The sequence below is a fragment of the Tachypleus tridentatus genome, chromosome 9 (genome assembly GCF_004210375.1).
Source record: "Tachypleus tridentatus isolate NWPU-2018 chromosome 9, ASM421037v1, whole genome shotgun sequence".
NCBI classification, from domain to species: Eukaryota; Metazoa; Arthropoda; class Merostomata; order Xiphosura; family Limulidae; genus Tachypleus; species Tachypleus tridentatus.
This window is the reverse complement of record NC_134833.1, coordinates 93,611,598-93,632,946: the sequence shown is the minus strand read 5'-3', so window position 1 is coordinate 93,632,946 and position 21,349 is coordinate 93,611,598. Positions and strand designations below refer to the sequence as shown.

General features: G+C 34.0%; 1 protein-coding gene across 6 annotated transcripts in view; it reads right to left on the bottom strand.

Annotated features, from left to right (window-relative positions):
- LOC143225781 (paired box protein Pax-6-like) overlaps positions 1-21,349 on the bottom strand; it is a 94,702-nt gene that overhangs the window by 11,513 nt on the left and 61,840 nt on the right. For all 6 annotated transcript variants that reach the window (XM_076455770.1, XM_076455774.1, XM_076455771.1 and 3 more), the window contains one exon: positions 16,730-16,955. In XM_076455770.1, the coding sequence (XP_076311885.1) occupies positions 16,730-16,955 (226 nt within the window). The remainder of the gene's footprint in view (positions 1-16,729; positions 16,956-21,349) is intronic.

Sequence of the window (21,349 nt, the reverse complement as noted above, 5' to 3'; positions counted from 1 at the left end):
ATTAATAATTTTATTATAATTCTGAAATCAACCGTTCTATGTACTTAAGTCAAGACAAAATTTCAGCCATCTACCAAAAACTTACACCCATCTTAATTGAAATAACACTACCAACTTTAGATAAATATCCCCAGTTGGAACAGCGGCAAGTCTATGGATATACAACGCTAAGATTATGAGTTCGATTCCCCTATGTAGACACAGCAGATAGCCCGATGTGGCTTTGCTATAAAAAAACACATTTAGATAACTATTACTCTGTATTACGTTACTATGAAAGGAGTTTCATTTGTTTGCAGTTAAGCACAAAACTGAACATTGTGCTATCTGTGATTTTCTTATCACAGTTATCGCTACCAGATTTTTAGAGTTATAAGCTTTTAGACTTACTGCTGCTCGCGTGGGGGGGGGGCGTGGATGTAAATATTAAGAATATATAGAAATTACGTTTCTCGCTTCTAAATTTTATCAATGAGTTCAATAAATAAACGTTTTTAGAAGGATACGTGTGAATCAAATAACGCAATTTATACAATACAAAAAAGGACACAAAAGAATAACACTTTCAAACATTTGTTCCTAAGGCTTGATCATTTAAAGATAACAAATAAATCAGTATTATATAATACACTAAACATGGCCAGGTGGTTAAGGTGCTCGACTCGCAACTTGCAGATCATGGGTTCGAATCCCTGTCTCACCAAACATACTCGTCCTATGAGCCGTGGTTACGTTCTCACCTGATTATTAATCCCACAATTCGTCAGTAGCCGATGAGTTGGTCGTGGCTGTGATGACTAGCTGCCTTCCCTATAGTCCTTCACTACTAAATTTGGGATGGCTATTGGAGATAGCCTTTGATTAGCTTTGCGCAAAATAAAAAAAGAAAACACTAACCAAAAACAAAGTGTATAACGTAACCATGTAAATTTAACAGAAACTGCAAAAGATGACAGGGTAGCTAAAACTATGCAGTACAACTTGCTTTATGATTAATGCATTCTTAATTTCTAAGGTACGTAATATTTCCATGCTTATGAGATTGGCTGTAAAGAAATCGCTATGATTTGACATTTTTCCAAAGCTAAAAATTGTGCACAGTCAAAATATGAATCCGATTAAGTTGATGTAACTTTAGCTCCAATTTCTTAATGTCCACTTTAACTTTTCACTCTGTGGTTCGCTTATTGTGCGTACTAACAGAAAATCTCCAATGAAATCTGTAACCTCTTTTTCATTATGTTCAGAGATCTTATCAAAAGTCAGTATAACTTTTGGTGTTTGTAACTCATGCGTCTTTTTCCACTCGCATTCTCTTGTTTTCTACTTCATGTCTTTATAACAGTCAAAGAAAGCTGAGAAAACATGGGAACCACTTTGTTCCAGTGATTTTCACGGAAAAAGCTTTTATCTATAGATTTTTCTCCCTGTTGTCTCTCTTGTCAGATGAAGAATCGAACAAAAGCAAGGCAAGGTGCCAACAAACAGCTTCTTAAGGATCAGTGTCACTATCGTCCATTCAAAGTCTGTTTCTCTTTAGACTAACGTTCTTAGACGTTGAAAAAAGAGCCACTGACTATAAAGGTCAAGAAGTAGTGTATTAACCCTAACGATTTGTATCTGATGCTTTTACTGGCTTCCCCAGATTTAGTGCCTGTGATCATATAGGCACTCGATTCGGATAAATTCTAGCTTTTTATTTTAAGTTTGTCCAGTATGAAAAGAAGAAGAAATAATTTGTCGTCAAAATGCTAAAAAGCATGCTTGTTTATTTTTTAGAGAGAAATAATATTATTCTTATAAAAGCGTTTCCCATAACAAAATTTTAAACATTTTCAATACGATGCTGGAAAAGAACGTAATATAAATACAAATTAATAGATTAGCATAAACACATTTATAAACATAAATATAAAAACACACACATACATATTTTAGAAAAGACTCGTTTGTAATATAAACAAACACATGAGTTTGTTTTATTACTTACGTTGTCTTAGATATTGTTTGTTTGTTTATTTTTGAATTTCGGGCAAAGCTACACGAGGGCTATCTACGCTAGCCTTCCCTAATTTAGCAGTGTAAGACTAGTGGAAAGACAGTTAGTCATCACCACCCACCACCACCAATTCTTGGGCTACTCTTTTACCTGCGAATAGTGGAATTGACCGAACGAGCATGTATGGTGCGACGGAGATTCGAACCTGCGACCTTCAACTTACGAGTGGAGCGCTTTAACCACCTAGCCATGATGGGCCCCTTAGATACAAAACTTTCCAGGTACACCAAACTCACATTGTTTTACAATTTTGTGTCATAATTCAAACTTGTATACATCAAAACTATTTAATATTTCGTCGCTTTTACACCATTACGTAGATGTACAACACCAAAATAGTGTTTGTACCATTTTAGCTGTTTAAAGATTCTTTCGAAGTCTTGAACAGCAAATACAAATGGTCACACCAACTAGAAATATTCTAAAAACTGTCAAAATGTACTTTCAAAACATAAACCAAAATAAAATACACTGAAATCAGTTGGTTTACAGTTTTAACGTTTCGAGCTTCAGAAAAAGTATTATATTTTAATAAAATGTTAGTTATTTTATTTCCGACTCAGCAATATATAACATTTCCAAACCTAAAGATCAATATACCTAACACAAAGGAATTATAATCCATAGCTGCACGTTAAGAAATGCAAAGTAAAACAAGAACTGGCACATTGGTTAAACTGCGTAACAAAATAGAAACATTTTAAAATGTCCTTTTAAGACAAGCTATCTGAAAATAAGTTCAAATTTTAATTCTTTCCCTTTGTTTTGGTTACCAAGGATTACAATTTTCTCGATGTTCACAGTGAAACCTTTTGCTTGTTTGTTTTTAGTTTTTAGACATACTGGTGACTTTGGACCATCCGAAAACTTTTCTTCATAACAAAAATGTATATAGCCCAAGTCATATCTCTGACTTTTTTTCAGTGCCTTTAATTTTGATTTGATCTTGACTGTGATTTTGGACTTCTATTTAAAGCAACTAGAAACACTCAATCCCTATATTGTTAATTTTCTTTCGTTCAGCAATGAATAAAGCTAAAGCCATTGGGGGGAGGGAATTCAACACATATTGTCTCGTGAAACTGGTCTCGAGTTGGCAGAATTATTCATCACAATGTAAAGAGCTTTTTTTAGACATGACCAAGTAGTTAGGAAGCTCGACTAGCAACTTGAGGGTCGTGGGATCGAATCCCCGGCCCACAAAACACGCTTTCCCTTTTAGCCATGGAGGCATTATAAAGTAATAATCAACCCCACTATTCGTTTTTACACGAGTAGTTCAAGAGTTGATGGTGGGTGTTGATAACTAGCTGCCTTATCTCTGGTCTTTCACTGTTAAATTAGGAACAGCTAGTACAGATAACCCTCGTGTAGTTTTGCGCGAAATTCAAAACAATCACACTCTTCTTTCTAAATTATCCATTTCTGTATGTTCTCGCAGTATACTGAGTCAGTAAAATTAAGCAGAACTGGAAAAGTCAATATTATCATGAACTTAAAACCAATTCTCCGTGAAATCCGTATATTTTATGTACGTAGTAAAAGTCTCTATGAAGTTCATATATTTCATGTATTTATATTGAAGGACCTATTGCATTCATTGATTACCGTGCCAAATTGTGAATCAGAGGCTCCCTAGTTCGCGTCCTGTTGCCACTCCGTATTATGGAGCAGTGGGTGCGTTATAAGAGTGACGGTTAAATCCAATTATTCGATTAGAATAGCCTACAATTAGGTGGTAGGTGATGTTGATTACTGCTTTCTCTCTAGTTTATCATTTCAAAATTACTGATTAGAAACGGCTAACGCATATAACTTTAAGCGAAATTCCACAACCAACAACAGTTTCTAAGGGAAGCTCACGCATTCACATGCCGTAGTCACGCATACATGAATTTGATCTCAAATGTTAACACATCATATCTTCAAATCTTAAACTTCTTGAAATGACTGAGAAATGGCCAACACATTCTAGCATGGTGTTAGAATAACAGAAGTCTTCGGCGCCACTATTAATGATTCTTATTTGTATTAGATCAGTTACACGATCCGTTTGTAAAAACAAGGTGTTCTAAACAAAAATAGTTAAAACACACCTAACAAAAAACATAAAAAGGAAGCTGGTGTTATACTGCTTGAATCATTAAAACTTATTAACACGTGTTTCATCATAACGGTTTTTCGTTATCAGAGGACCCTTCAGCGGCTCAGCGTTATGTCTGCGGACGTACAATGCTAAAAACCGGGTTTCGATACCCGTGGGGGGCAGAGCACAGGTAGCCCATTGTGTAGCTTTGTTCTTAATTCAAAACAACAAACAACAACATTATTATCAGAGATATCAGTTCAATGTGTATCAAAGTGTTCTATAACAAAAATATACAAACACATCTAGATAATAAGTTGAATCCATGTTTCAAATCAAATAAGACTGAATAATTTTTATATTTTAAAAATGTATGAAAATAAAATATTGATAGAGTATATTAAATTATAATATGAATTTTAGATCTTATATTGTGTATTTTACATCTTGGAGAAAGTTATAAAACGCCTAAAAAATTATATTAATTTTAAGAAATTTAAAACACAACTACTAGATGGCACTATTAAAGAGTAATTGTCATTGCCAATATGATCGCGTACGCCTAATCACTTATTTACTTTTTATGTTATCTTTATATCTTATCTTGACTGTTTTCAAATGCCAAGTACCAGTTAGCTTACAACTAACGTTTTGGTTGATAATCCACTGCTGTATTCAAGGGAGTCATAACGAAGACGGTTCTTCCCATGACTTCCTTAAAGACACATCAGATTAGTAGCCGAAATGCAGGATATTTGAAAACTGGTAATTGGTACGTAATAATAGCAGTACTAAAAAAAAGGTGAGTAGTTGGTAATTAGATTGAAGATATTGTATAGAGTATTAACTATGACAACAATGGATAACCAATCTTCACAACCAACCTTACCATAACTGCTACCATAAGATCTTAAACTCGAGCCAGTTGTTACAGATAAGCCCAATCATTACTAATCAAATTGACCAGTTAGTATGCTTTGAGTATGTGAATATAAGAATGGCTCATAATTCGTGATTTTTTTATCAGGTGCGTGAGAACGTCTAACGCCACGTCCATGCATTTTCGCAAGTCTGCTGTTATTTTTCACAGTAGAGGGAGTGGCTATTACGTCATCTTGTGCTCCGCCTCTTACATTCTGTTGGTGGAGAAAAATCAACTTACACATGGGATAGGGTAGTGAGTGGGCTCATCACACTTGAACACTGTATAAAGTAGATAATCATATTAAGATCGACTTTGCTTTATTGATTATTTTTGATAGATTAAATATACATATATATTCAAAAACTGGTTATTTTACTTTTCAAAGCTTCCTACTGCCGGGTTGTCTGAATACTTTTGAAATGGTTTTTAACTGATTCTAGTTACCACACACAAAATAACAACGTTGTAAAGTGGTATGGATCGGAATACATTCTTTAAAGGAAGTGTTGATTTGACAAAAATAACTAAGGAGTAGGATAGAGCAAGCAAGCACCATCATTATAGCAAAGGAAAGAAGCTAGACCTAAGGAAATCCTACGTTACGCTTTGTCAATTATATATCGATTACGGAAATCAGATTAAATGCAATTAAATTAGCTGAGGGCAAGAACAAATTAAAAGTGAATTACCAACAACTCAGTGACAGTTTGGAAAACATGCAGTTATAGAACATTGTGAGAAATATAAAGTAGACCTATCATCACATTACAGTGCTCACACACATAAACAAACCTTAATTTATGCTTTTTAGTCACCATCTGACTTTCAGATAAACAGTACAGAAGCCAGGCAGATTTAAAGTTAAGTGTTTCAGTAGCCATACAGGTTTCAAATTAAGTACTTCAGCAGTCACAAAAACTTTAAATTACGTATTTTAACAGTACTTCAAATTAAGTATCTCAGGAGCCACACAAACTTAACACAAGTATTACAACAGCCATATAGACTTAAATTAAACCTCGTTGTTCTATGTGAGCGTGCTTGTCGTTTTTAATAAAATATTCTATAAAACGTCAGCTTTGGAATAGTTGTCCACATGCCATTATATTTTTTTTAACCATGTTTAGAACCACTCATAAAAGCCAGCTGTATTAAGAAAACTACGTAAAAATGAAAAGTTTCGTAAGTTTTTACAAAATTTCAATAGAAATAGTAGTTGAACAGAGCCTGAGATATTATGAGATATTCCCTTATGACAAATTATCGATATTCTGAGGAACGATTATATTTTGTTTTACAGTAAATTTATCGCAATACTACTTTAAACACTTTGATTTTCTGTTTAGCGTTTTTTTTTAGGTCACCACCAGTGATTAAATTAAAATATGATGATTTGAATCGAAAGTAAAAAAATGTTTAAAACAGAAATATGTAGAATAACCAGAATCAGATTTTTTATCTTCTGTTTGTGAGAGAAGAGAAGTTTGATTATTTTGAATGGTTTTAACATACAATAAAATAGAGAATATAATGAAATAAATAATATTGATTTATAAGACTTCTAAGTGTCTCTTCACCAGATACTTATATAGCACTACAGACTACGTATTTTGCATGGGTGGGCAGTACAAAGAGTTAAGACTAGCATAAATCTTCTATTCTAATTGTATATGTCATTGGGATTACGAACTACAACATAGTTTGGAGTGGGTATACTCCAGTGATGATTTATTTCAGTCCATCTCCAATATAAGTTCAATATCTCTGATATGCACTACGAGTTCAGTTTTATTTTCAGGTTTTGTTTTTCGTATCAAATCATCCTCATTTCAAGACTTCAGAAACTAGTAATAGGTTCTCTATGTGTCTTTTTTTTACTGTTTTATTTTCAGCAAGAAAAAGTACCCGTTTCCAGTGACAGGAAAAGTTTAAGTTACTTATTTCATGGACTTTAAAAAGGTTGATTCTGTTGCACCTTTGGTTTCATTCAGAGCCAAAGCTCTAAGCTACTTGTATCACCCACCGTGAAAAGTATTTTTTGGTTATTTCAGTCATGCTAAGAATTGCTGAACAGTAACTTACGGAAAATTTATATTTTCGTTCTTTAAATTACGGTTCGCAATACATATCAGATTTGTCGTTGAGTCTGCGTAAGTTCCGAAGATACTGACGTTAAGTTTTATTCATTTAAATAATTTCAACTGATTTCGGTTTCTTATGTTAGTTTTTTTCCACAAACACTCGCCTTTTCTGTTAAAATTGGTATTTGCATGTTTTAGCATAACATTTATTATTTCAACCAAATTTATAGTGTAACAGCAGTCCACGAGTAAAATACATTGTAGATTTACTGCATGAGTAAAACACATTTTAAGACGCATACACTTGTTGACAACAATGTCGCATCACGAGGTGTGCACTTGTAAACCACCTTGAAGCATCATTGGATGCAAATCACACTGTAACATGAGTACACATTTAAACAAAACTGTGGCCTCAGCACACGCGTAAACCACACTGTAGCATAAATACACGGGCAAATAATATTGTTGAAACAAAATAACTTTAAAAGTTTCAGTTTTTAATTAAGTGGTCAACATTTTATTACTATTAAAATCACAAATTAAAATGGTATATGTAACAGATTTAATATTATTTTAATATCTGTATTTGTTTCACTTTAATATATATTTAGAAATGTACATAACTTATATTGTTAAAAATGTATTTCGCGAGTCCCACCTGTTTTCTACATTTGTAGAAGATTCTCGAGTGTAAGAATCAACTATGTACAACGTGTGTATATAAAATAATAGTGGGTGCCAGTATTGCTGCCAATTTTCTGGAACCTCGCCATAAAGTCTATAAATCAAAACACTAAGAGACCGTTTTAGAATATTGTTGGTCAACTGTATTCAGTATATTATAAGCCTCGAAAGCTTTAATTGTGACAAACGCTTATTAATCAAAAAATTACAGATATACGACCAGGCACTTTATAGATTTCGAACATTACAAACCATTCAACTTCAGACTTTAATGCTGCTCCTACGAGGACATTACACATCTTCCTCGGTAAAAGTGAACTTATAAACTGCGAGAGACCAGCCAAGAGTTTAGCTAGCTAGCTTTCCCGTCAAGAAAAGTATAACAATGTCAACTTAGAATTAATTCGCTCATCGTGGACCTGGACCATCAGTAAGATATTTATTTTCAGACCAGATAGTTTGTTTGCTTTTGAATTTCGCACAAAGCTACTCGAGGGCTATCTGTGCTAGCCGTCCCTAATTTAGTAGTGTAAGACTAGAGGGAAGGCAGCTAGTCATCACCACCCTCCGCCAACTCTTGGGCTACTCTTTTACCAATGAATAGTGGGATTGACCGTCACATTATAACGCCACCACGGCTGAAAGGGCGAGCATGTTTGGCGCGACCGGGATGCGAACCCGCGACCCTCAGATTACGAGTCTCACGCCTTAACACGCTTGGCCATGGCGGGCCTCAGATCAGATAGAAAACTGAGTATTGTCTGTGAGTTCGTAAAATATTTGTATATAAGTTATTATTTGTATTAACAGTTATTATGAATTGTATGGTTCTCTGTATATTAAAATATATTTACCTCAAGAAAGACAATTTTGTGTCTCAATCTTGTTGAAAAATATCGTAAATTTAATACATATTGACATTCAATTTACTTCTAAATTCAAATTTCAATTTCGGGTTATTTTAAATTACAAAACGTAACATATAGCAATAGTTTGTATTTATTTATTCAATACGTCCGAAAGTTTGTCGAATTCCCCACAGAGGATCTCTCAACAAAATCTAGATAAATAACTGCTCTTTACTATATCTTAAACAGATTAAGCAATTCCGGTGTTAAAGTTTAGAACATGAGAGCTTGTTGTGGTTTTGTTGGTTTTAAGGAACATTGATTTTTTTTGTAAGTTCTAGCTTTTCTATAAAATGTGTGGCCTACACTTATCACGAAAGGAAAGGATAAGTGTAATTATAAATATTATAGCTAAATTGCATTAGAAAGTCAAATTACAAAAATTTCCTTTTCAGAAGAAAGTTGTTATTGTTAAATCAATAGAAATTTATAAATAACATGATCAAATGAAAACATTATGGAAAACTTCACAATAAAAATCAGGTAGCTAACTAAAATTGACACACGTCTTCCGAAGAGGAAATAACAAATGATAAGGAACATTTCTTTCTAAAAATCACGTGATCATTTCACACAAAGGTTACGATATCGTACAATATACAAAGATACTAGTGGGAGCTTCACCAAAAATTGTACTTTAACAATATAGCATACCATACAATTCAACATTCTATTAATGACAATCGGTCTCCAAGTTATCTGCTTTTCACTTGAATCAATCCAAAAACAACAAATAACTTTTTATCTGCTACCTGAACCATAATCATTTCTTATCACTGTTTCAGCTCCGTTTCCTGTATTATCCTATGCTTCCACTACGAAAATTTACTGGAGATCCCAACTTTTTCTTGTTTGGTCCACCCAACTTAAGTAATGACATTATTTCATAAGAATTTTGCTTGTATACTTTTTGGTTAGACGTTCGTGCATTACTGGCTGAATAATTACATATCAAGCTAATTTTATACATATATATAATAAAACGTCCCCTCTTAGAAAAATGTTTTAATAATTTATGTGAAAAATTTTCAGCAACTTGAAGTTGATCTTAGAAGTTGAGAAGTAAGCATTAGTTTTAGTTATGGAGATAAAACGTATTATTAAAGTACGTTGTTGTTTCATAAACACGACGCTGGTCATTAAGTATTTTTTGAATCAATACATCCGTCAATACAATTTCATGATACAACATATATATAATAAATTAAAATATTCCTAGATAGAAGTGATACCAGAAATAAACTTATTTTTTCAAATAAGTTACATCTTTTGTGGCTAAGTATCCCATTTTATTTAATCTCTAAAGATTGTAAAATAATCTATTAAGCCGTAAAACGTTTATTCACCGTCAGGGCTCAAACTCTCCGTGAGATAGGGATGTGTATATCCATGGCTTGTGAAGACTGATTTAAATGATTGGACTGATGAGCTCAACAGTGGATCTAACGAACATGAAGGTGTACCAGCAAGGTGTTGTCGAGTGCCTAGGGTTTTTACAAAGCACGATACAAGTCATGGCCATCCACTACAGCCTGCAAAGCCCCCAGTCGTAACGATTCTCTATGTTGCTGGAATTTGACTCCTTGGCCGAAAGAGTGGGACTGTCCCAATGCAACGATTTTCCCATTGTAAAATCTCTCAGGCATATGTTAATTGTTCAATCCACCTGCATTTCTTAGTTTCTTTATAAGGCTTGCGGCATTGGGTGAGTGACAAGGCGACAGGTGGTGTTGACCACTGACAGTCATTTCAAGGAATCTACACGCAAACAGTCCTGGGACAAATGCTCATTCTTCTCTGTACTTAGGGCAATAGGAGAGTTCAGCATCATTCGTGGCAACTGAATCAGCCTTATTCAGAACAGCACTACTCACCGTCGTAAGGAAGATGTTAGAAAAAGTGCACCAAACATTGCTTGCCCAGTTCACTGTGGCTGAAAAATTATTCCTCATGCAGTCGAATGAAAACATTGAAAGTGGGGAAAAAACGAAATCTTTTTAAAGAGCATGGAACGCTCGCACTTCCATGAACAGAAACAATGCAACGAAACTCCACAGAGTAACTGTCCTTACTTGATGAGAGCTAGCACACTACAAAGTTGACCTAGAAGCGCTTTGTGAAATCAGGCTCGCCGGGTCATTGACTGAACTAGAGATGGCGTATACCTTCTTCTGTAGAAAGGAGGCGGAGAACGAGGGTAGAGTTTATAGAGTGAGATTGGCCATCAAATCAAACCTACTGAAAAACACATTAAACTTCTTCTTGCCCTAAACCATAAGCGCCAAGGAACAATTGTCAGCACTTATGATCTAGCTACCAATAATACAGAAAAGATCGGATAACAAGGCTAAGCAAACTTACCCACTGTTCCCAGAACCCTTGAAATTAACGACAAGTTCATCTTAATTGGTAACTTTAATGCTCGAGTCGGCAAGGATTGTACCTAGTGGAAAGGAGTGATAGAGAAACACGAGTGTGGCAAATGAACAGCAACGACTTGATTTTCGTGAGCAAATGTGTCTAGCACTGTCTCTTTATTATAACCAACACCATATTCAGACAAGCTAATAAATATAAGACAATGTAAATGCATCCAAGATCAAAACAATGGAATATCACAGATTATGTCATTTACTCGTCAACAGGCCATTAGAGATGTTTTCATCACCAAAGCAATACGTTGTACAGAGTGTCTGATGAATCACAAATTTATCAAACCATACTCAATCTTCGTATCGTTCATCACTATCAAAAGCACACTAAACAGATCAGACGAGCTTTCAACATCGCCAAACTTCAACAATCAGAGTGGAAGCACGAGTTTCAAATAAACCTCGATGACTATTTTCATATGGTCCATTAACAGGAGGTCCAACTCAGAAGTTGAACCAACTTAAAAGAAATTATGATGAAGATGGCCGAGTCATTCCTTGGTTCAAAAAGGCTTCTGTGAGAATGTTGAAGATAATAGTAAACTTCTGAGTAAGAGAAAAAAAAATTTTACTGAATGGTAGAAGAATGCAAACTCTACTTCTAAGAGGGATATGTTTAAGCACGGTTATGCCATAGCCAACGAAACTTTCGCACGATGTAGGATTGGTGGTGAGAGAAGAAAACAGATTGAGTTAAGTTTATGCAGATACAAACAATTCCAATACGTTTGTTTGTCCTATAAAGACTGTTAAACATTAGAATCACCAAGGACAAAGATGGCATAAATGTAGGATGGAAAGAGCACTCCAGCCAACCCCTCAACTGACCATTCACTGTTTATCAAACTTCACTGTATTATAATAAGTTATCCATAGATAAGTGGAGTTATCACGATGAAATTTAGAAGCTGAATATTGAGTAACTTACGTTGATTGGTTTAATCCAACGTTTGTCACTTACAAGGTGTCTTAATTGTCTGCTATTTCAACTCTACTCAGATCAAGTTGCGCAACCTCTAAGGCAGCATGGACAAGAAGAACTTTCGTCTGATTTTCCTCTACGACTTCAAACTTGGATAGAAAGCTACCGAAACTACACGGAACATCAACCAGGCATTCGGCCATGGATCTGTTACTGAACATAAAGTTCAGCGAGCGTTGATTGCAAAAGTTTCGACATGGAGATGAAAGTCTTAAAGACCACGAAGGTCATAGAAGGAAGCCATCCTTTAATGAAAACACGTTAAGGGAAGCAGTTGATACAGACTCTCGCACAACACTACGTGAGCTTGCAGAAAAGCTAAGCACAAGCAAATCAAGTATTGTCAACCACCTGAGTACCATTAAAAAGACGAAAAAGTTGATAAATGGGTTCCGTTGAGCTGACTGAAGATCAACAAGACCAGCGTTATGAGGCCTGTTAAGGATGACGCGCCAAAAATTGAACGAATTAAAAATCGAGGTTCTGCTTCATCCACGTTATTTTCCAGACCTTCCCCTACAGATTTTTATTTTTTCAAGCATTTTGACAACTTTTTGAACAATAAACACTGTCAAAACTAGGCAGCTGCAAAAGAAGCTTTCATGGAGTTCATTGACCATAGAAACTCTAATTTCTAAAGCAGGAGCATAAACAACATTCTTTAATGTTGGCAAAAGTGTATTAAAACAAATGGTGCTTACTTAGATTAAAGCACGTTTTACAACACTGGTTTACATTTGCCCAGACTTCGCAGTTCAAAAACGATATTTATTTCTAGACAACTTAATATATCCCAGATATAAGTCTGTGAAGATCTCGACTTAGCTCCAAGTGAGGAAGAAGTTAGAAAAGTTGTTAAGTAGTCAAACTGTGGTAGAGTAAGGATGGAATTTCTGCAAAGTTGTAGAGGTCACCTGCTACGGTGTCATTTGAGATTGTCCACAATGTTTTCACTAGTATCTGGGAATAAGAAAAATCGGTAGCTGACTCACAACATGCCACCATTATTGCACCGTTTAAAAATAAAAATTCAAAGGTCAACTGCAACAATTGCAGAGAAATCTCGCCACCCTCCATTACAGGAAAAATCTTCTCTTGCATCATCTTGAACAGGCTCAGTTCAAGTCTCAAGTATCTCAGAGGAAAATCTACCAGAAGCTCAATGTGGATTTCTTTTAGGTCGTAGCACTGTAGATATGATCTTCAGAGTAAGATAGGTGCAAGAGAAGTGGTTAGAAAGGAATATGGATCTCTACGCCGTCTTTATCGACTCTTGAAAGGCTTTTAACACAGTTAACAGAGAAATCCTATGGCCTCAGAAAAATCAGGTACCACAGAAAGGTCACCATCCTCAACCAATTGTCCATGATAACATAACTAGAGAAGTCCTTTTCAATGGAGAATATTAAGAAGTGTTTATCATCTGAATTGGAGTGAAGAAGAGATGTGTGATTGTAACTACTCTGTTCAATCTCTTATTCGCTTAAGTTCTACTTCATACTGTTAAGAACTTGGACCTTGATGTCTACATAAAATATTGTTTTAACGAGTCTTTTTTGTCTTTGACGCTTCTCTGGACGGACTAAAACTCTGGAAAGACTCATCCTTGAAACACTATTTGTGGATGATCGTTCCCTTATGATACACAAGGTAAATCGTCTGCAGCCAATGGTTGACAAGTTATCATGGGCTTATAATTTATTTGACACGACTACCAGCCTGGAAAAGACAGAATCTCTTCCTTAACCAGCCACAAACGCGATTCCGCCATAGTTTGCCATCATAATTAAAGAAACTCAGCTGTAAAACCTGGAGAACATCATACACCTAAGGAATATTATTTTCGCAGATGTAACATTGGATAAATAGATCGTGTCAAGAATTCAGAAAGCCAACCAAGCCTTAAGAAGACTGTGCATCACAGCCTTAGAGAAAAAAACACCAAACTGTTTACGAAACTAAAATAATACAAAGCAGTAGTCCACACTTCACTGCTCTATGGTTGTGAAACATAATTATCAACGATAGGCACGTGATAAAGCTACAATCGATCATGGACGTTCATTGGTAATATAGAATCACCAATCAATAAGTCCTTGATAAGTCAAGTACAATACAACTAGTATTGAATCATTGCTGCTGATAGCCCAGTTACAGTGGACTAGTCATGCCATCCGGGTGAAGAAGACCAGAATCCCGAGGCAGATCTTCAACAGACAGTTGAAGAAGGGCAAACGAAACCAAAGAAGCCCAAATATGCAATAAAGACACTCAAGACATGCACCTCAAGTGGTGTGAGAAAAAGCCACGCCAGCTGGAAGACTTAGTCAAGCAAAGTGTGTGTTTTTCTTATAGCAAAGCCACATCAGGATATCTGCTGCGTACAGTGAGGGGAATCGAAGTCCTTATTTTAGCATTGTAAATCTGAAGACTTTCCGCTGTCCCAGTGAGAGACGTCAAGAAAAGACCCATCTGGCATTTATTTACCAAAAAAACCGTCGCTAAACTGGAAGACAAGCTTCATCAATACTTTAGTTTTTGTGTCATATATTTTTAAAATGGTCTTACAACCGTTGTCTATGAATAGTTTAGCTTAATCTTCCAATAATGTATTTCAAGTTAAAAATGTTCTTACATATTTTTGGAGCTTTGTACACCAGTATTTATTTTTTATCTTTATCTCTTATTACTTATTTTTCAGAATTTGTCCAGTTAATCTGTTAGTTTAGCGTTTTAGTAATTCACAGATATTTGGCGGATGTACAGAGAAAATTAATCTACCAGTGTTTCTGTTTTAAGGTATTAGTGAAGATTTTTTTCTGGTTGTAACGACTTTAGTCTCCTAGTAGTTTTAGTCTTTTGTTTTTAACTATTACTGCGCATTTGTCTGAGTAACGTATTGTTGGAGTTTTAAAATTTTTTATTGTAGATTTGTATAATTGCGAAGAAGATGTTTCTCTGAAGATGTCACATTTAGCTCATTGATAATTTATAGTTTTTTAAACATTTTTCACACTTTTATTTCTTTATAAATTTGATATAATGTCTTCTTTTCTTGATTAAGCATAATTGCGTTGGCCAAGTGATTTTCTAGATTATCTTAGCCATCGACAACCGTACCCAAAATTTTCTGTATTATCTTAGCCTGCCCATCAGTGGCACAGCGGCATATTGGACTTACAAAGCTAGAAACCGGGTTTCAATACCCATGGTGAACAGAGCATAGATAGTCCATTAGGTCGCTTTGTGCTTAATTTCAAAACAATTATCTTAGCCATAGACACCCGTACACAAACTGCAACATAGAGGTATTTTCAGTATGCAAAAGAGATTAAGAAATCAGTTTGTTTATTAGGATTAATCCAATTAAACCACCTTATAATTTCGTAAAATTCAGTGAGTTTATTCCACTTTATTCCTCATTTTATCCTTTAGCTTTATTACATAGCGTCTGATACTGTTTTCATCCATGCGCACTTTTCAAAGCTTTTGTTATCGTGGTGTATAATCAGCAAAGACTCTTCAAGTGGAATAAAAAATAACAATGAACTAGTAATGACATGATCTAATTTTGAAACTATGTAAACAATAGTATTAAGTCAAGACACGCACGTTCATTGTATTCCTAGACAACACATTAAATGCGTATGAATAAGATGAAAGACACGTGAACACAGAGAAACACAGTAGACAGCAGGAATTTCTAAACAGGATAAATTACACGTGACCTTTTCTAAATGGGTTGCACGTTATAGTTCAGGAGCGGACACTGTACAAGATACTACATACAGCAAGTGTTACAAAGGAACTCAGCTTTGTCTACTGGTAGATTTTGTAAGTGACGGAGTGAGGTAAAGGTACAGTTGCAAAGACAAAGTATACATACATTTCTTGAGATACTACTACTAATTATTCTGTATATAAATATAACGGGTTAGCTCATCCGAATTTGCTCAGTCACGCAGTACATTGAAATTCATGTTCCTTTTCTCATAGAAGCTCTCATTTTCAACACCTCTGATAACCTAGCTTTGAGAAACACATTCAACTAGTAATTCGTAAATCAAGGTCTCCTGTATCTTACTCGATTATTCTTTCTAACTCTAACACATACTGTGAAAGATAAGGTTTTTAATAGAGGTCACAATATGAGCGAGAATAAACAATTAAAATAACTGCTCCTGATCAGGCATTAGAATTTTCAAAGATATTTTTGAAATTTGAAAAGAACAAACATTAGATTTCTCGAACATAATTTCGTATGCTATCTTCACAAAGAAAGATGAACGAAGCTTTAGGAACGCAGATAAAGAAACTTACTAAATACGTCACGTACAGTTGAGCCTGTGGTTTTCCAAGTAGGGCTAAACATTTATTATATTAGCTTTGCAGTACGTTTCATCGTATTTCAAATAACGTGCATAACATGTGAAACAAAACCACCGATATGTAATTTGCTTCGAACTTATTCGTGTGTGAATAATATATTAGAGTTTTTGTTGCTGTTGTGTTTCTTTTAAGATAAACATAAAAAATTATAATTATATAAGAAAATTATAAAACTTTTACCTTTTTTCTGGACTTGGCCGCTATCACTGGGGAGTCCTGATACTGTGATTGGAGGAGGAATACAAGTGGGTGTTATCCCACCAAACGTAGCACTACCAGGGTACCATGGGTTTGGACGAGGCCAGCCTTGTCCATTAAGTAGGCGCAATTTATCGTAAACAGTATCTTGTGCTTGTTGTTCCTTTTTAGCCGCAAGATTTCGTAAAACTCGATTAATTGACGAAACCTGTAGTAGAAAAAGAAGAATTTCAAAACGTATTTTATTAATTAACTAACATTAAATGCTGATCAAAGTAATTTTCCTACATATATCAAAAAATAACTAAAAATAAACACAGTTACGAGTATATTAGTTTCGTTTATAAGATAATAAGATAACAATATCATATTTTACACGCATTTTTGTCGTACTAACATTATATATGTCTTTTAGTTCTCAGGTAAGAACTTACAACACTAAAATCTGTGGTTCGACGCTCCCTTGTTGACAGAGCAAAGGTAGCCTATTCTACAGCTTTATGCTGAAACAAACACATAAACGTACCTTTTATGATAAAAATATTAAATATTAAACATATTCTTGACCATAGTAGTTTCACACTGTGATATTCTTTCTCATAGCGTTTATAGTATACATATATTTTACTATGCTTCATTTTCTTTTATATATTATACATACGATTAACTGCCATATTTTAATATTATATATCTTTCACCGTACAATTTTATGTTTACGTTGTGTTAATTTCATGTTAAACGTGTCTCCACTTCATTCGTTTCATATATACTTATTTTAATGTATTCCTTTAACACAATATATATTTTTGACTATATTCATTTTACATTAAACATATTCTTTATTGTACTGTTTCATGCCAAAGAAATTCTTTTTTGTTTTATTTAAGTGTTAGGCATACCTTTCATGTTATTAGTTTCACATTATGTGTATATATACCTTCAACTGTATTGTGTCTTCTTACTCATATCCATCACTGTACTCATTTCATGTTAGACTTATCCTACTTTGTATTATTTTCATGTTATATCTATCATTTACAATATTATACATATTATGTTATATAATAAAAACGAAATTAAACTTAACCATAATCTCTACAACATAAAGTAGAAATTGAAAGACAGCCTGACAAACGAAATATAAGTATATGGCAGATAAATTCACGTTATAAACCATTCACAGCTGTGTCAGTTTCCCGGTAAATACAATGTAAAATTATTACTCTGTATAAGTTGATGTTTTCAGTTCAACAGTATAAAATTGGCACTTAATGATATAACAGATTTACACGATCAAATAACCACCTGTAAAACGGTAAGATTATTTTACTAAGTTCTATAGATTTAGATGAAATTATTTACTGAATTTGTCTAAAACGCTTTATCCAGCAGTCTTGGCGCTGCCAGAAGCTGGTTCCACTCGGAATATTTCTGAAAGGAACGGATGATAACACGGATAAAAGTTTTATTTCTTTAATAGAAGCACAGAATATTTGAGTTGCTACGTTGTGAATCGTCGCTAGATGGCTCCCTAAAGTACTTAATGATCGACACATTATTTCACGCCAAATATTTGTTTGTTTGTTTTTTAATTTCGCACAAAACTACTCGAGGACTAGCCGTCCCTATTTTAGCAGTGTAAAACTAGAGGGAAGGCAGCTAGTCATCACCACCAACAGCCAATTCTTGAGCTACTCTTTTACCAACGAATAGTGGAATTGACCGTAACATTATAACGCCCTCACGGCTGAAAGGGCGAGCATGTTTGGCGCGACAGGGATGCGAACCCGCGACCCTCAGATTACGAGTAGCACGCCTTAACATGCTTGGCCAAGCCGGGCCATCACACGCCAACTAAAACAAAAACCATAATGTAGTAAACTTCTTAAAAGAAAACAAATAAAAAAAGACATTAAATAGAAAACAAATCCGAATCGACGACTAAATAAACAGAGAGGATATAGTTAAGTAGAAATAAATGTTTTTCAAGCTAAGGTTCGTTTAATTATTAGCTATAATGTAACACAAAATACTTCATCACGTGAAAGTAATTGATACACACTTCGGTAAAGCTATTATTTCTAAATAAAATACTCTGTTTAAGTCACGTTAGCTCTCATGGTTTTATTTCTACTCAGTGAACAATCTGTCAAAATAATATGTTTTCACGATTTTTATATAAGCAAGTGCCCTCAAATTATCAGCATACGAATTAAGTAACTTGGTGTAAAAATAATTGCATATCTAATTGTGTTTGTCACTGTAAATCGTAACAATGGTATTATGCACCATGAACAAAAAGTACAATTATACACCGTACTTTAGCTCTCAAGAGTATTAGACAGAAGAACCTTATCTTTTGTAAAAGTTGATGTTGTTATTTTCAAATAAAATTATTTTCAAAACAGATTTTAAATTTTACAATAATGTGTACATGAGAGTATACGAAATATATTTATAATGTAATAGTTCCAATAGGTCCATTTATGTAAAATACTTTATTGTATCGATGTAATCGTTCTACCACCTATACGTGAGTTACACACTTTAATAAATGGATAGAACAGTTTTAAAACCTACACATCTGTAAGACACTATCAGATATACATAATAGTTCCAGCTCTTACATTTTAGTATAGCACTTTATTAGATAGGTTCAAACACCTTCAAAGGTGTAAAACACTATATCATAAATACAATAGTTCCAACACCTAAAAGTAAGATATTTTATAGGATAGTTGCAACAGCTACATTTTAATAAAAAGTAAAAAGCTTAATCGAATAAGTAATAGTTCAAAAACTTACGAGCGATCGGATAGATATAATAACAATAATACAATACCTACGATTGATTAAAGCACTTTATCGGGTAGATGTAATAGTTCCAATACATACAAGTGATAAGGCACTATCTGATAGACGTAATAGTTCCAACACCTACAAGTAAGTAAAACATTATATTGAATAAATCGAGTACTTTCAACTCCTTCAAGTGTGTAAAGCAATTTATCGAATAAATTTAACAAACTCGGTTCCTTCAAGTGGCTAAAACACATTTTTAGATTGATATGATAGTCCTAACGCTTACGTTGAGCATGAAATTCTTATTGGATAGATGTAACAGTTCTGACATATGTAGGTGGGTAAGACGTTATTCAATACAGATAATGAATACAACCCTTGCGTTTCAGTGTAGTTCTTTATTGAATAACTTGAATGGTCCCAATACCAACTGGGGGTACTTTTGTTGGAAAGATGTAGTAGTTCCCACATTTACATTTCAATATGTCACATTATCAGAAATATGTAATAGTTTCAACACCTAAAAATGTGTAAGACATCCATATATTTCAAACGGTTTCATTTGTATGTGGCACTTTATCAGATAAATGTAATATTTTTAGCACTTACACGTAAGTAAGACATCATGACATAGATATAAGAGTTTAAACACATATTTTATTCGACACTTTATCAGAAAACGATGTAATACTTCCAGTACCTACAATATCGTGTGAAACTATCGGATGCGTGTAATACTTCTAACATGTATGTACGTAAGACATTATGGGATATATTCTAATAGTTCAAACACGTACGTTTCAGAAAGACTATTTAGTTTGAACACGTATAAGAGTTAAAGGCACTATCAGGTAGATGTGATTGTTACAACACGTACAAGTGGGTAAGGCATTTTATTGGATATATGCACGAGTTCCAATATCAATTTCTAGAAAGACACTTTGTCAAATAAATGTAATAATTCTAATATCTACAAGTGGTTAAGACATTTATCACATAAATTTAATTTTTCCAGCACCTAAAAGTGGGAACTTTCATGATTAGATATAATTCTTCCAACCCGCACTAATATATAAAATGCTTCACTGGACCAATTTAATAGTTACAACACTTGCAAACGAGTGAGACACTATCAGATAGCTGTTATAGTTCGAATACCTACATTAAGTAAAACACTTTATTGGGTAGACGTAATAGCTACAAAACCTACACTCAAGTGAGACATATTACATGATAAATGCAATTGTTCCAACATCTACTAGTAAGTAATTCACTATCTCCTTTGGATGCGATAATTTCAACAAATTTATACAAGTAAGACTCCATTGGTTGAATGTGATAATCTACAAGCGACCAAAATATTACCTGACAATTGTTGCGGTTCAAAACCTATAAATGGATAAGACACCATCAACTGGATGTAATTACTTCAATAAATATATCTGATAAAAGATTCCATAGAATTAATGTAATATTTCTAACATCTATAAGAAGGTACCTTTTAATATAGACATGATACTTCCAACATCTACAAGTTGTAAGAAGCTTTATCAAATAGATTAAAATGTTCCAAGATATACTGTTAGATCAGAAATTTTATCAGACAGATGTAATACATCTAACAGCTAAAAGTTGTAAGACACAATCATATAGATATCATACTTCAAACAACTATATTTTATTATAATATGTTATCAGATAAACGTAGTAATTTCAATAACTACATATGAATAAAACACTTTATGATATAGATATAATAGTTCCAAAATTCTAGTATGACACCTTATTGGATAGAAAAAA